General features: G+C 26.3%; 2 protein-coding genes across 2 annotated transcripts; both read right to left on the reverse strand.

The window, feature by feature from the left end:
* Window positions 1–49: 49 nt before the first annotated feature.
* On the reverse strand, window positions 50–867 carry LOC145829469 (transcription initiation factor TFIID subunit 13-like). The gene has a single exon (XM_082937272.1). The coding sequence runs from the start codon at window positions 845–847 to the stop codon at window positions 485–487; it is 363 nt and encodes a 120-aa protein (XP_082793398.1). The 5' UTR covers window positions 848–867; the 3' UTR covers window positions 50–484.
* Window positions 868–1,820: 953 nt separating this feature from the next.
* On the reverse strand, window positions 1,821–3,961 carry LOC145850011 (nuclear protein MDM1-like). The gene has a single exon (XM_082955148.1). It carries the CDS (start codon window positions 3,959–3,961, stop codon window positions 2,108–2,110), a length of 1,854 nt encoding a protein of 617 aa, XP_082811274.1. The 3' UTR covers window positions 1,821–2,107.
* Window positions 3,962–14,978: the final 11,017 nt, after the last annotated feature.

The following is a 14,978-nucleotide window of genomic DNA, read 5'->3' on the forward strand; positions in this document are numbered from 1 at the left end:
AAACTATTTCAATTTTTATTAAATTAATATAGAAAAAATAATTGCCAAGAAATATAAATTAATATCATAATACTTACTTTTAAGGTAAAAACTAAAAAACTCCGTTGTATTACCTAATATCTTGAGTGATAAAAATCTTTTATTAGGGAAGAAACAAACGTTTTTTTATAAATAAGAACTTTAAAGTACTCGTTTAAAAAATTTTACTAGCTTTAAAGTGAAAACTAGTAAATAAGTAAATATTTTACTTATTTATTTTAAATAACTGCTAAAAAAATTTAAATGTTATAGGAATATGTTTAAGAGTGTACTGAAATAGCAGTGTGTGTATGAGAATGAGTTAAACATTATTATACATATTAAACAATAGTCAATTTTTAAAAAGTCTTAAGATATATTATAAGTTATCAACTGAAGTAAATTCACAATGTTACCAGAACTAATGTTCATGTTCGAGACAACTGTTAGGTTTTACAAAAAAACATCAGCCATGAGTTTTCAAAATAGTTTCCTCATCAAACGCACGTTTAGCCTTCTTAATTTCTTCATTCATCGCCATAAGCTCCTTGACTCGCTGAGACTTTTTACTGTCTGTTCTTATCAGATACATAATATCCTCATAAGTAAGTCTACCTGGCTTACCAACATTCATTGCTTTCAAAGTAATATCGGTGACAAAATCAATGACTAGTTCTTCCATCAGCTCAATCGACTCCGTGTAAGGGTTTTTGTCATCGCCAAAGCCTACCATCATGCAACGTATTTCCTTGAAGAACCAGTGTCGCTTCTTCTCATCCGTTGGTGGAGTGAAAGTTGGTTTTGGAGCTGCTACTTTTTCGTCAGACATTTTACTTTAATGTTTTTAAAAACGGCTACAAAGCAAAACTAAGCTAAACTACAGTGCAAGATGCAAAAGTTAGTGTTTTTAGTTACTGAAGTAAAGTAAGTAAGTATAAGGATAAATAGCATCACTACAAAAATATTCACTACAGCTATTGATTATCATAAAAACATAAATGAAATACGAGCATAGAGAACAAAAACACAGTGTGCTTAACCAAATAGGTTATTTATATAAGTTTTTAATTATCTGAACAAATATTACAGATGAAATTATATTAACATAAAAACCTTTAAAAAATAGTTTACATAACTCTTTAGGTATAAAGTATGCCAACAAAACAGTATTTACCCTAGTTTTTTTTTAATATACATAAACGGAAAAAAAAATGTAATACTTTGTTAAGAACAATGTTTGAAGCTTATTTTTTATCGAACTTTTAAATGTAATATAATACATTCATCTCTACAACTCTATTATACTTTGTTATGACTATTCCTAAATATTAGAAAAATGATAATTTGAAAGAGAAAGTCTTATGATATAAATAAATTTTATCACTGTGCTTTTTAACAAAACCAAAAGTTCTACACAACTCTTTTAAAAACTTATTTTGATAGTATATAGCATAATAGCTTAATTGAAAAATATTTTTGAGGTATCTACTTTAATTTAAACAAAGTATGTCAATATAATTATCATTTTGGCATGATAAATATAAATATGAAAATTTAAAAGATTAAGTAAAAGTTACAAAAATTAATACAGTGATATACAATAAAGTTATTGGTCAACAGTCTCATAGATAACATAAACAAAAATTGTATGACTTTAGAGTGCATTGACTATTTAACAAAAATTTTTAGATCGAAACATACTGTTTATCTTTTTATTTTAGCAAATTTGTTTTGCAAAATAAAAAAATAACAATATGAGTCTAACAACTACCAAAATTTTTAAAAGTTTAAATGAAGGTACATGAGTAACTGTAGAAAAATTACATATCAAATTATAAAAATCATTAGTTCAAACATTCAAGTTATAAAAGGTTCACAAATTTAATAATTTAAAAATGTGAACACTTAAATATATTTCATAAAGTATTTTAAGAGTATGTTCCAAAAGAAGTAGAACTAATGAAACTTGTAAAAGATAAAAGGCTACAAATAATTGATAAATAACACAGTGATAAATAATTTTTGAAAATTTTACAACTACAAATATAAAAGTTGGTATATGTATTTTCATAAGTTGATACATCAAAAATTATTTTGTATCAATTTGTTTTTGCATGGATCTCTCTAACATGTCTTTAAGAGCATTTGAAGAACGTGCAGATGCAATAGAAAGGGTTTCTAAAGTAGATAAGGGACGAATATCGTGCGTGAATGCTTGGAACTCCTGATCACGAAGTGCCCCTTTGATAGGAGCGCGAACTACTTCTTTCATCCTTCTGGGAAGTTCATTGTAATTTTTCTTTTCAACTAAAGGTTTCTTTTCATTTACAACAGCACACTCACTATCCTTTATTTTAGTAGCCAAAAGTGCATTTTTAACTGGGTTTTTAGAAGGTGAGCTCAAAATAGCACCACCTTTAGATGGAGTTGTAATATCATGATGCGTACGCAAAGCTCCGCCCACTTTCTTTATGTCAGGTGTAGGCACACGTCCTAAAACAGTTGAAGCTGTAGCAGTGCTTTTAGAAGATAGGGGAGCTGAAAGTTCTGTTTTAACAGATTGCATTTCAACAGAAGCTTCATCACTCAACAATACTTTCTCATTTGAAGTTTCAGTAACAACATTTTCTACTACTTCTGTTTCTGATATTTTTGCATTGCCTTCTTTATTTTCATCATCTTCAACATTAAAGTCTAGCTTGCGCACAACATTGGGCTCTTCAACAACTGAGTTATCACAAATAGATTCCAAAAAGTCAGAATGCTTTACACTTTCCGGATCTTCTAGATTTCCAACATATTTAACTTCTTCTACATCATCAAACTCTAACTTACGCACAACATTTGAGTGTTCAACATTAGAATCAGCATTGTGTGAGCCAATACGAGACGAAAGCTTGACACTTTCAGCATTTGAAGAAACAATTGTAGACAAATCCCAGCATTTATTGTCTGGTGAATGAAGCTGAACAGAATGGTGTTTATCAAAATTTTCACCGTCCCTATTAGATTTGTTTTTACTAGCTTCTAGCCTTAAACTTGACTGTTCAGGAAGAGGAAACTCCTTTTCTTTGTAAACTGTGTTATACTCAGAACGTGACTTGGTAATTGGAGCAGATTTGATGTTTCTAGACTTAATTTTATTTAAGTTTTTTACTTTCAGTTTAAGAGAAGGTGAAGCTGGAGATGGTGAAACATGTTTTTTAATTGGCAATGGCTTTTCATAATTAACAGAGTATGAAGTTTTATGTCTAAACTTTATTTTTTTACTTGGAGAAATACAAGAAGACTTGTGAACTATATCAAGGGCAGATAATGCAGGAGCAACAGGGTAGCTTTTTTTGGGCTTTCTAAACATAACTTGATATTCACTTTTACATGAAGGATATACATAAGAAGGCATAGATTTAGGTCTGAATCTTAATGGTATAGCTTGTGGCTTAGGCTGGCTAGGCTTAGAATTTTTAGATCTTTTAGAAGTAACTAAAGAACTCTTTTTTTCTGCTTCTTTTAATTGGGGTTTTACTATTTTAATTTGATTGTTTTCTTTTTCAGCATCTTTGATTTTTCCACTTTTTCTTTGTTTAGACTCTTTTATCACACTTTCACTACTATCTTGAAAAAGTTTTTCATTTACTACAGTATTTAACTTTTTACTTTTAGTTACTACTGGATTCTTATTTTTAGTAAGCTCAGCCTTATCTAAATCATCTTCTTTCAAGCTCGACTCCCATATGAGACAGCTGCTGGCTAATGATTTTCTGTGTGGAACAGCCATCTTGTGAGTAAAACCAGGCTCTTGTAGTAAGCAAAACTGATCTGATCTAAGGCCAGCATCTGGATCTGACTGTTGTTTTGAAGGTGAGAACGAAGCTGAACGAAATGAAGGCGACCATTTGTAAACTGATGTATACTCACTTGCCCCACGAAACTTTACTGGCATTATGTTCAAAAATTATTCAATTAAAAAAAAAAATACTGAAAAATATTTAATACAAATTTAAAAAAATTAAAAGAATCAAAGTTAAAGTTCCAATACAAAATTATTTCAAACATAATTGTTATAGATCATTGTTATTAAAATTTTAAACATAAGTACGCTTGAAAAAAGACTAAAACAAACTTTAGTATTAAACATTTATTGTTTAAATATATTGACTTACTATTCATGTTTGGTTTTTTTTAAAAGATAAAAATGTTTAAGTTATATTCATAATGTATTTAGCAGTCGCAAAATATATTTAAATATTTAGATGTAATCTAAAGGTGTGTTTATCTTTGTCTGACTAGCGATAAAAGATAAAGACTTCAATAAGTTTTTTGTGGGAGGCACAAACTAAAAAGGAGAAAGTAGACTTTTACTAAAAATCAATTTTCTACTTCAGTTTTTTAGAAATTTTTTTTAAACATTTTTAGACAAATCTTGAAAAAATTTGAAAAACTTATAAGAAATAGAATTTTTCTTAAAATTTTATTTAATAGGAAATTAACAATCTTTTTTTTTGAAATTCTGATTTCTACACGTTGTTTGTAATATTAAAAAGAAAATTTATTGAAAGTTTGAAGTAAATTGCTTTAAAATTTAAAAAAAGAGATATATTTTTAATAAATATTTCAAAATTCTAAGAATATTGACCTTGAAATTTTTTTGTTCCATACGGTTGTATTGGATTTTTTTTACATAACTAGTTATATCTCAAAAGTTAATTACTATTTTTGTTCTTTTATAAGAACCTTATAGTATACACTTAAAACTTTAGAATAACATTCAAAGTTATTTTTTGTAAAAATAAGATGTTGGACCCCCCAACCTCTATGGCCATAATTAAAACAAATACTGTAGAATTAACTAAACAAAATACAGTGTTCCCACTAAAGTTTCAAAAAAAAAATAGAGGGAAATCCATACATATTGCAAATTTATAGGGAAATTTTCAAATAAATAAAATGAATTTTAAACGTTAAAAACATATTTTTAAGGTACATAAAGTAAAATATGTCATTAACTGTTTCTAAGCACAGTCTTAATAGAAATATACAAAAGTTTGAGGGTTTTTGAGCTCTAATTTTAGTTAAATTAGAAAACTTTAGATAAACTGTGTTTAATATCTATATATAGTTTATTAGAAAAACACTATCTTAAAAATACTAGTACATATGTTTCATAAAGCTCAATGATTTAATCATCAGCTAGTTGAATTTAAAATATGTACTTTTTATGTAACATATGTAGTAGTATTTTTTAAATTGTATTTTTTTAACAAACTATTTAAAAGCCCTTAAAGTGGGCTCTGTAGAAAGTGTTCAAGTTTGAATAATCACCTTATTATATATATATATATATATATAGTAGTTATAGTTTATTAGTTATAGTTTATTAGAAAACACTATCTTAAAAATACTAGTACATATGTTTCATAAAGCTCAATGATTTAATCATCAAGCTTGTTGAATTTAAAATATGTACTATTTATGAAACATATGTAGTAGTATTTTTTAAATCGTGTTTTTTTAACAAACTATTTAAAAGCCCTTAAAGTGGGCTCTGTAGAAAGTGTTCAAGTTGGAATAATCACCTTATTTTATTTATATATAGTAGTAATAGTTTATTAGTTATAGTTTATTGGAAAAACACTATCTTAAAAATACTAGTACATATGTTTCATAAAGCTCAATGATTTAATCATCAGCTAGTTGAATTTAATATATGTACTATTTATGTAACATATGTAGTAGTATTTTTAAATCGTATTTTTTTAACAAACTGTTTAAAAGCCCTTAAAGTGGGCTCTGTAGAAAGTGTTCAAGTTTGATTATTACCTTATTATATATATACATATATAATAAGGTGATTAATCAAGCTTGAACACTTTCTACATAGCCCACTTTAAGGGCTTTTAAATAGTTTGTTAAAAAAATACACTTTTCTTACAAAAATTAACTTTGGCTTTTATATGAAAGCTTAAAGTTTGAGAGTGATGTTTTTTTACCATAAAAAATAAAAACAATTAAAAAAAAAAAAAGTACAAACTACAAGCCAGTTTTTATAGAATTCAAAAATATCATTTAACTTTTGTGATATTTTATTTTTTGTAATAAGTTTCCAATACCAACGTATAGACCGCAAATTTTTTGGGTCAAATTTCTCAGGATTTTTGAAATTCACTAAAAATCAATCTCCTTCATTTTTCAAGCAATCTTCTTTAAATTTTCAGGAAATGTTCCATATATTAAGAGAAAAAATGTTACTTATAAATTAAAATTTATCACAAAAAATTAAAAAAAAAGTGTTTTTTTTTTAAATATATTCTTACAAAAAAATTTTTAAGTTCCAAGTAACGTTTTTTGTTATTGTATAAAGATTAGACTGTGAAAGTTTGAAGAAGATTGCTCAAAAATTGTAGGAGATAGATTTTAAATAAAATGGTCTTTTTTTGCTGTTTTAGTTTTCCCTTCCCATAGAAAACCTATTATGCAGCTCAACTTTGACTGGTCATATCTCAAAAAATAACTTGAATTTTTTAAAACAATAAAAAGCATGTTGAAGCTTAGAAAAAACTCTATAAAATAAGATCAACATGTAAAAAACATGGCTTACCCCCCCTATGGCCTTAATTGAGATTAAAAAACAAAAATTGTGGATAACTTGATGTTAACAATGTTAGTTAACTTTATGTATCATAGAAAATAGTTTGAATTTTTTTAAACTTTTATTGACTAACATGTTAAGTAAATTTTAATTAAACAGTCTAATATAAACTCAAATCATGATAAAGAGTAATTTCAAACTTAAATCAAAAACTTCAATGTTATTTCTAAGGATAGTTAAGAACTAGCCCAAAGCAAAAAAATTCAAATAATATTTCAAAATCAATCAAGTCATGTTCTTGAACAAAACTGGTTATATAAATTAACAAAATATTGACAGTGGAACAATCAAATCTTATTTTAGACCTAAAAAAATTAATCATTATGACATTTTTATAAAAAACCAAAACTGTATGAGTCAAAAATATCAACAATGTCAGAATACATTGACAAATCCTGAGATTTCCTAGAATTTAAAAAAATTTTCAGTTATGCTGAGTACCTTGAGTGACAACTCTGTGAACTGTTTAAAACTGAATCAATTTAAATAATTTCAAAACAGGATTGCTTATCGTTAAAGCAAAAAAGCAGCCTGAGTAATAAAAAACTAGCCTAAGCTGGCTTGAAATAAAAAAAAAATTAAAAAAATAACATGAGCCAGATACTGAAAAATGTCCTTTTAATGAAGTCAACCTAAATAACCAAATGTATCAGAATAATAACAAGTGGAGTTGATAAAGAATAACATTTTAGAAAAAATTAACTAGCCTGAGAATTAAGAAAAATAACTCAACTAGTCATTAGCATCTTTTTGGATCAAGAATTTTTTTTTTAAATACATGCAGTTTACTCTTTTATTTTACTTCAAGAGGTCGCAATTTTTTTGTCACCAAAACCTGGTTGTAAATAAAATATTTAATTTGCACACCTCTATTTATACATACATGCAAAAAAACAAAACACATTTTTTTAAATAATTTTTTTTTAATCTATACCCTTATCCCTAAACTACTTTACTCAAACATATAACAAATAAATCAAGAAAATAAAAAACTATTATTAATTTTTGAAAAAGTTGGTATAAAAAAAAAGTTTTACCCAAAAATATGCGGTACAAAAATTCAGTTTCAGGACCTTTATTGACTATATACATTAATAATTTGAGGAACAACATAATTAAAACGTTAATTTGACACTACCAATTTCAAACATAGAAATCAAGAAAATCAAATTAAACAGATAGCAAAAGGAAGTATAGAGCTGAAAGTTATGTAGAAAATTTGCTTTAATTTGGCCAAAATTTCTGATCAAATTTCTGCTGGTAGATATACAAATTTGTAAACTATTAATTAGTGTTCTTCATCAAGGAAGTAAAAGTTTTATACAAGAAACAACTATATATTCATATAAAACTTATTTGATTTATTTGTTATAATAAATTGCTACAAGTCAACAGATACAAAAATTTGTAGACTAGGATGCAAAATACTTAAAGTTTTATGAAGTAGTAAAGCAGTGTGTAGTTTAATTTTAAAATAGTTTATTCAGTAAACGAAATTTGAACCTTATTGCTAGCGGTTCAAACAAACAACAAATGCAGCATCAGTGATTTTTATTTTGTAATAGGTTAGTTATTGTGGAAAAGTTTAACAAGCTACCAACTTATTTTATCAGAATTTTAAGAATCGTTTGTAAAGCTTACGATTCTAATTATCTATCATAAAAATATGTAATTTATTTTTTTATATGTTTTTAGAAAAACAAACAAAGTTATTTAAAAATAAACAAAAGATAACTTTGGTAGTCATCATTTTTTAAGATAAAATCTGTATAAAATAACAAAGTAGACAGTGTACTGAGTAGTGAGTACTGAGTACTGTACTGACTGTATACAGTCTATTTTTGTAACGTTTTATTTTTTTTTTTTTTGCTTGTTAGTTTTCTTTTTATGTCTTTTATATCCAATAAATTAAAAAATATTTACATTAAAAAAGTTTAAAGCAGACGATTAAATTAAGTATAAATATTCTATAAAGCTAGTTAAGAAAGTTGTTGAAAATAAACGAATAATCTATATAATTTTAGTTTTGCCTAACTTGACCGTCCTGGTCAAGACGTTATAAGGTATCCAAGTGGTGTGCGACTTGATAAACGAAAGCTTTTTTTGTGCACCCGGTCCTAGAATCAAATACTTTAAGCTTTTTTTTTTCGTCCAATAAACTATAATTAATTAAAAACAATTTACAAAAAACAATTAAAAACTGATTTGTTTATCATTTTTTTTTGTCATTTATAAAAATGCGACATTTATTCAATCTAAAAAATACAGTTTTTTTTTCGTAATAAATTCATTAAAAGATTTACACTTGATAAAAAGTTAGAACTATATAAACTAGCTAAAACAAAAAAATAGTTTATAAATCAATATCCTGGACAAAATATCGAAAGGTATCCGTTCCGTGATGTGCGACTCGATAACCGAAATATTTTTTCGTGCACCAGGTCATAAGACCAAATATTTTGAGCGTTTTTTTGTCGTTCAATAAACTATAAAAAATCAGAAAAACATATTCGCAAATCATCAGAGTTAAAGCTTAGTTAAACTTTTATGTGCCGTACGTAATGCAAGGTCAAAATTTGTCAACAACGACTTCAAATTAGCAACAGTAGTACTGTACAGTAGTACTGTTACAGTACCTTCGTGGTAAAACATAACATAATAACTGTGTGAAAATTGATAATTAAGGCAATCTTCGATAGTAAATAACTAACTAGTTTCAATAAGAACGAAACCCAGGTTTCAGAAAATCAAAGCATCTTAATTAAATCAATTAAAATTTAAATTATTGTTAAACTTATTTATAAACTAAGTAATGTAACTTGGTTTAATTTTCTTAATAGAATAAGTAATCGAGTTGTTTTAACGTCAAAAAATGGTTTGCAAGCTTATAGTATAAGTATTGTAAGTATTACTAGCTGGCTGATGAGTTTCAATAGTGAAGTTTCTAATCAACTTTGAGCTTGTGGTCTTAAGGTTCACAGTACGATAAAAAACTACTACTTAAATGTCATTGATTTGTTCAGCTTTTGTAGTTTTTGGAATCTAGTTTTGTTGAGATATCCTTAGTTAAACCGAAAGTAATAGTTCATAACTTTATTAACATGTAATCATCTATACAAGTTAAATGTCAAAACTGCACACCGCACCGCATAAATTGTTCACCTGTGGCCACTTTTGCTTGATGTAGTCTTAACTAAAAAAACCAACTTATTTTATTAACTTAGTTAAATATTTATTTATCTTTTTACAAAATATCAAACGATGGTTTAAAAATCTTAAAGTTCATTGCATACTTTAGTTCAAATCGATTTCGTACAACAGTCCTTCTTCAGTTAACTTTAAACTAACTTAGTTTAAAAAGTAAGGCCCATAACTGTTTCCCAAAAGTATTAAAGTTATCAAAGACATTTTTTATGTTACATATTTATACTGACAAAAAAATAAACAACTGTTTTTGAATTTGCAAACAAATGTTTCGGTGCAACTTGCATCAGTTATCAAAGCAAAATAAACGTAGTTTATTGAGTTAAATCTTACTTTTTTCTTAAATAACTGTTCAAAATATAGGTTTAATCGTTTGCTAACAATAGATCCTAGTAAAGTAACTTCACTGGAATATAAATAAAATAAAATATAAAATTTTAACTTTTTCTTAAATATGTACACAGATTTCGACGTATCAGACAAGTTGATTTAATATACAGATATTTAAGAATTTCTAATGTTTTGTATTTTTGTTTTGTTTGCTATTACTTAAGGTGTTTTTTTTACTTTTTTGAATAATATTTTGTTTATAAAGACAAATTGTTGTTTTTATTTTCATTTGTTTAGCAAAACTTCGTTTTATTTTTTTTAAACAAAATAAAATATTATTTTGTTATTTTTTTTATTTTTTTAGTACATATTGCTAGTAGAGTATTACTCTGTCGGTCTTTTAAGACACATACAAAATTAAAATACTTTGCTATGTGTTTTTTTTGGTAGCTGTCGAATTTTCACGAGAATACAAAGTTGAGCGAGGGGACAAAATTGCACGAAGGGTAACTTTTACGCGAGGCACTTTTGCACGGAGACACTTTTGCACCGGTTAAATTTTTATATATTGTGTTTTTAATTTAATTTATTTTTTTTTTTTTACTATCACTGTTACCTATAACCCTTTACCTCGGTCGGTAAGTTAATTATTGTTTTTTAGTTTATTTTTAATTAAAAAAAAAAATTATTTTACTATCACTGTTATCCCTAACCCTTACCCTCGGTCAGTAGCTTTTGTTTTTAATTTTTTTAATTTTTACTTTTTTTTTTTATTGTTATCACTGTTACCCCTAACCCTTACCCTTGGTCGGTAACTTTTTTTTTATAATATTCTTTATTAATTGTTTTTTTATTTTTATTTTCACTATCTCTATTTTTATTTTTCTGTTTTTTCTATACATTTTTTAATCTCGTGCAAAAATGTAACTTGTGCAAATTTGGCTTCGTGTAATTTTGTGCACTCGTGCAATTTTGTTCCCGTGCAATTTAGTACCCTGGCGCAGTTTAGTAACCTTGTGAAATTTTGTCTTCGTACAATTTAGACCCGTTCCCGTTTTTCGTCTGTTGTTGAAGCTTGTTCTATAATTCTGGTATCTACTTTTTAATGTTGTGCTAGTAGAAGCTACGTAAACTTTTGTTGTGTTGTCTTTTTAACTAGGACTTACTAAAAGAGGATGCTTGCTAAGCAGTTGTTACCTAGTGGACATTGTTCACTTCTGTAGTTGCAGGTTTTTTCTTCTTTTTTCATGTTTAAATTGCTTGATACTTTGCTGTTGTGAGTTAGAACTTTTGTTTTTAATTTTTACATGTAAATAATTTTTTGTTGTACTTATGCTAAAGAAATTATGAAATTTGTGGGTTGTGTCGAAGTATTGGTTGACTAGTTTATAGAATTACATATCCTTTTTGTAGCCACTGTTAAGGAAACGGCGGATTTAATTTGTTGCTTGATTTTAGATATACTAGTTTAAGTTTGTGGTTGGCAGACTTAAGAACTGTTTGGTAATCTTGTTTTATCGAGTCAAAATATCTTTCGTTTCTAGATAACCTGTTTAGTATTTCATGAATTGTTAAACATAATTGTTTTAATAGTTGTCGCGAGTTGTGGTTTGATGAGTTGCTTAGATAAAGTAATGTTTAATATTATTTGTCTAAATTATATATCTTTTGTTAATGAGGTTCAACTCTATGTAAATAAAATCAGCTTTGCTCCTGCTGTAATTTTTAAACCTAGTTTATTAAAGGTTTTCCTTGGTGCTTTTGGTCTGATTTCCGCGCTTCTTGGTGAGCTATTTTTTCAATCGCTGTAATTACCAAATTCCCCGTTTTAAAACAGTTTTGATGTTTTAATTTAAAGTAGCAGAAAGAGTCTTACCATGTCACATACTTCTACTCCGTTGTAATACATTATACTAACGTTGAGTAGTTCTGTGGCATTGGTTTTAGTTTTTTTTCTTCTTATAAAAGGTTTTCAATTTGTATGAGTAAAAATTTAAGTTTTGATGGTAATCACTAGTCGGTGTTTGTTATTCTTGAACCTTCATTTCGTTAATTTAAGTGTTTTTTGTGAAGCTTGGGTAAAAACAAGTGATGTCGAAATTTTTAAACTTAATTTTGTAGTTCAGGATAGTTTATTGAACTAGCTTATAACGTCGTCTTATTTTCCATTGATTTAGTTTTATGCGTATTATATTTCTTTTATTTATTGTGTCTAGTTTAACTTAAGTAAAATTGTTGAAATGGGATTTGATATTCCTTATTATGCGCTCTTTCTTATGGGAATTTCGCATTTTAATTTTTTCTCTCCGAAAACTCGCTAAGGAAAGGCGCCCGATTTTGAAGCATAATAGTTATTAGCTAAATTGAAGTTTTATGATAAAGTTAACTGAAAACAATATTAAAACAACTGAGAATACTTTTTTTTATTTTTTTTTCAAGGGGAAACTGCGCCAATTCCCACGCGCGTCGACCTTGACTAGGTGACGTAGTGGTCTTGATGACGTCAACTAAAAAGTTGAAATATTTAAACGTTGTAAGATCGAAACCTTTTAAAAACATAATACGAAAAACTTACTTATAGATTTTATAATAAATGAATAAATGTATTTGGATACGGTTAGAAATTTTCAACTTAAAATTGAGTTTTCTGAAGTACAACACTTAAAAAGCTTTAGTTTTGGCTAATTTAAGTATAATTCTAAACAGTTTAGACAAACATATTTAGTAAAATTAAGTAAAACATAACGTCGAATGAAAATTTACATAAGGAATTACTAATACAAAGTGCTAGGTCTTCACTGTTTTATTATTTTACCTGGTTTCGGTTGGATAAATCAATATTTTCAAACAAAAATGAAATAATAGATATCAGCTATATAGCTGTCAATTAGTACTTTAAATCAAGTGTAGTGTACGATATTTTAGTTGTCAATACAAGTAAACTTATATTTAAAGAACAAAACTCCATAAACAAACTTAAATAAAAAAGTTTATTATTTTTACTACTTTACAAATTTTTTATGGTTATCACTTTACAAACAAAAAGTTTTATACCTGTTTTTCTCTCTTTGTCAATAAACTTAATAAAACAAAAAAAAAACAAAAAAATGTTTTGTTTTATTAAATTTATTTACAAAGTGAGTAAAACAGGTATGACAACCTATGTTTGTAAATATATAAACATAAAACATTTATAATAAAAGCAATAAAACTTTATATCTAACTTTATGTATATTGGCTTCTTCATTGTGTAGCTCTCTGTGAATTTAATTGTTACATTCTTGATAAAAAAGTATACATATGTATATATATTTATATATATATATATAAAACAAGGTTATTATTCAAACTTGAACACCTTCTACTGAGCCCACTGGTAGATCGATTTTTGTACTGAATTTTTGTAATGCACAATATTACGTCATACTGTTTTTTTTTTTTTTGTATAACTTTTGCATCTATGTTTAGTACAGTGCTTTTTATTATAAATCAAACTGGCTGATGATTAAGGCGTCTAGTCTTATGAAACATATGTACCAGTATTTTTTTTTAATCACAATTTTCAAGAAGTTATGTATGTATATACATATATTATATACATATATTATATATATATTATATATATATATATATACTTTTTTATCGAGAATGTAACAATTAACTTTACAGAGACCTACACAATGAAGAAGCTAATATACATAAAGTTAAAAATAAAGTTTTACTGATTTTATTGTTGTTTTCGTGTTGTGTTAATACATACGAATATAAATATGTACTTATTTATATATTAAACAACAGTAAAAACAAAACTTTTTCAAATCAGCTAAATTCTAGATTTTATTGCCGTTGCTTCAGTATTTCTTTAAGCAACACCAGACCACATGCTTTTCTATACTAACTATACACAAATAAAACACAAAATTGAAGTTTATTTACTTTACTTTAAAATTTGTTTTAATCTAGTTAGGTGAGATTTGTCACCTTTGGATGACAAAACAGTGTATAACCTCACGAAAGACAAATTGAGGAAATTGATCATACCAAACAACTAGTAATAGTTTACTTAAACTTCTAAACTTTTTGTAAAATAATATATTTTAGTTATTACTAACATAATAACTACAAGTTACACATTTTTGATTAAGATTCAAATTAAGTTATCTGTTTTGAAGAACTAGATTTTTAGTAAATACATTAGCCTTCTTTGTTGACTTTAATGAAATTATTTAGTATAAAGTTAAATTAATAAGAAAACTAACTTTATAACTTGTTCTAGTATTTGATTAACGTTTGTTTTGCAACTAATAATTTTTTGAAACATAAAAACCTTAAAAAAAAACTTTTTTATATACGACTTTACTTATACTCTGTTTTGCGCTTGTTTAATAGATTAATTATTAGCCTAATTTGTACTAGCATATATACTATTTTTGCAGAAGTTTACGTTGTTTCATTTATATAATTTTTATATTCAGAATCTAGCAATGAAAGTTTAGTTCATAATGCTTTCAATATAAGTTTTACGTTTCAGTTTTTTAAAGCTATTTAACGTTAAGTAATCAAAGTTTTATCTTTCCGATGTATAAACTATTTTTGCTAGTATGTATATATATTTCTAATTTTATTTTAAAAACAAACTAAATACTTTTACTAACATTAAAATGAATACTTTAACACTACAATATATCATTTAAATTGTTTTAGCTACAAAAAGTTTGTATCTAGCAATTAATTTAGTTAGTTGAAGTTAGATGTAGCTATATTAGTATTTAAAAAA

The sequence above is a fragment of the Thalia democratica genome, chromosome 2, assembly GCF_965202585.1.
Source record: "Thalia democratica chromosome 2, ktThaDemo2.hap1.1, whole genome shotgun sequence".
NCBI classification, from domain to species: domain Eukaryota; kingdom Metazoa; phylum Chordata; class Thaliacea; order Salpida; family Salpidae; genus Thalia; species Thalia democratica.

Bases quoted from the DNA above. Each gene is read 5' to 3' on its own strand.
- LOC145850011 (XM_082955148.1), bottom strand. From the start codon at position 3,961: ATGCCAGTAAAGTTTCGTGGGGCAAGTGAGTATACATCAGTTTACAAA.
- LOC145829469 (XM_082937272.1), bottom strand. From the start codon at position 847: ATGTCTGACGAAAAAGTAGCAGCTCCAAAACCAACTTTCACTCCACCA.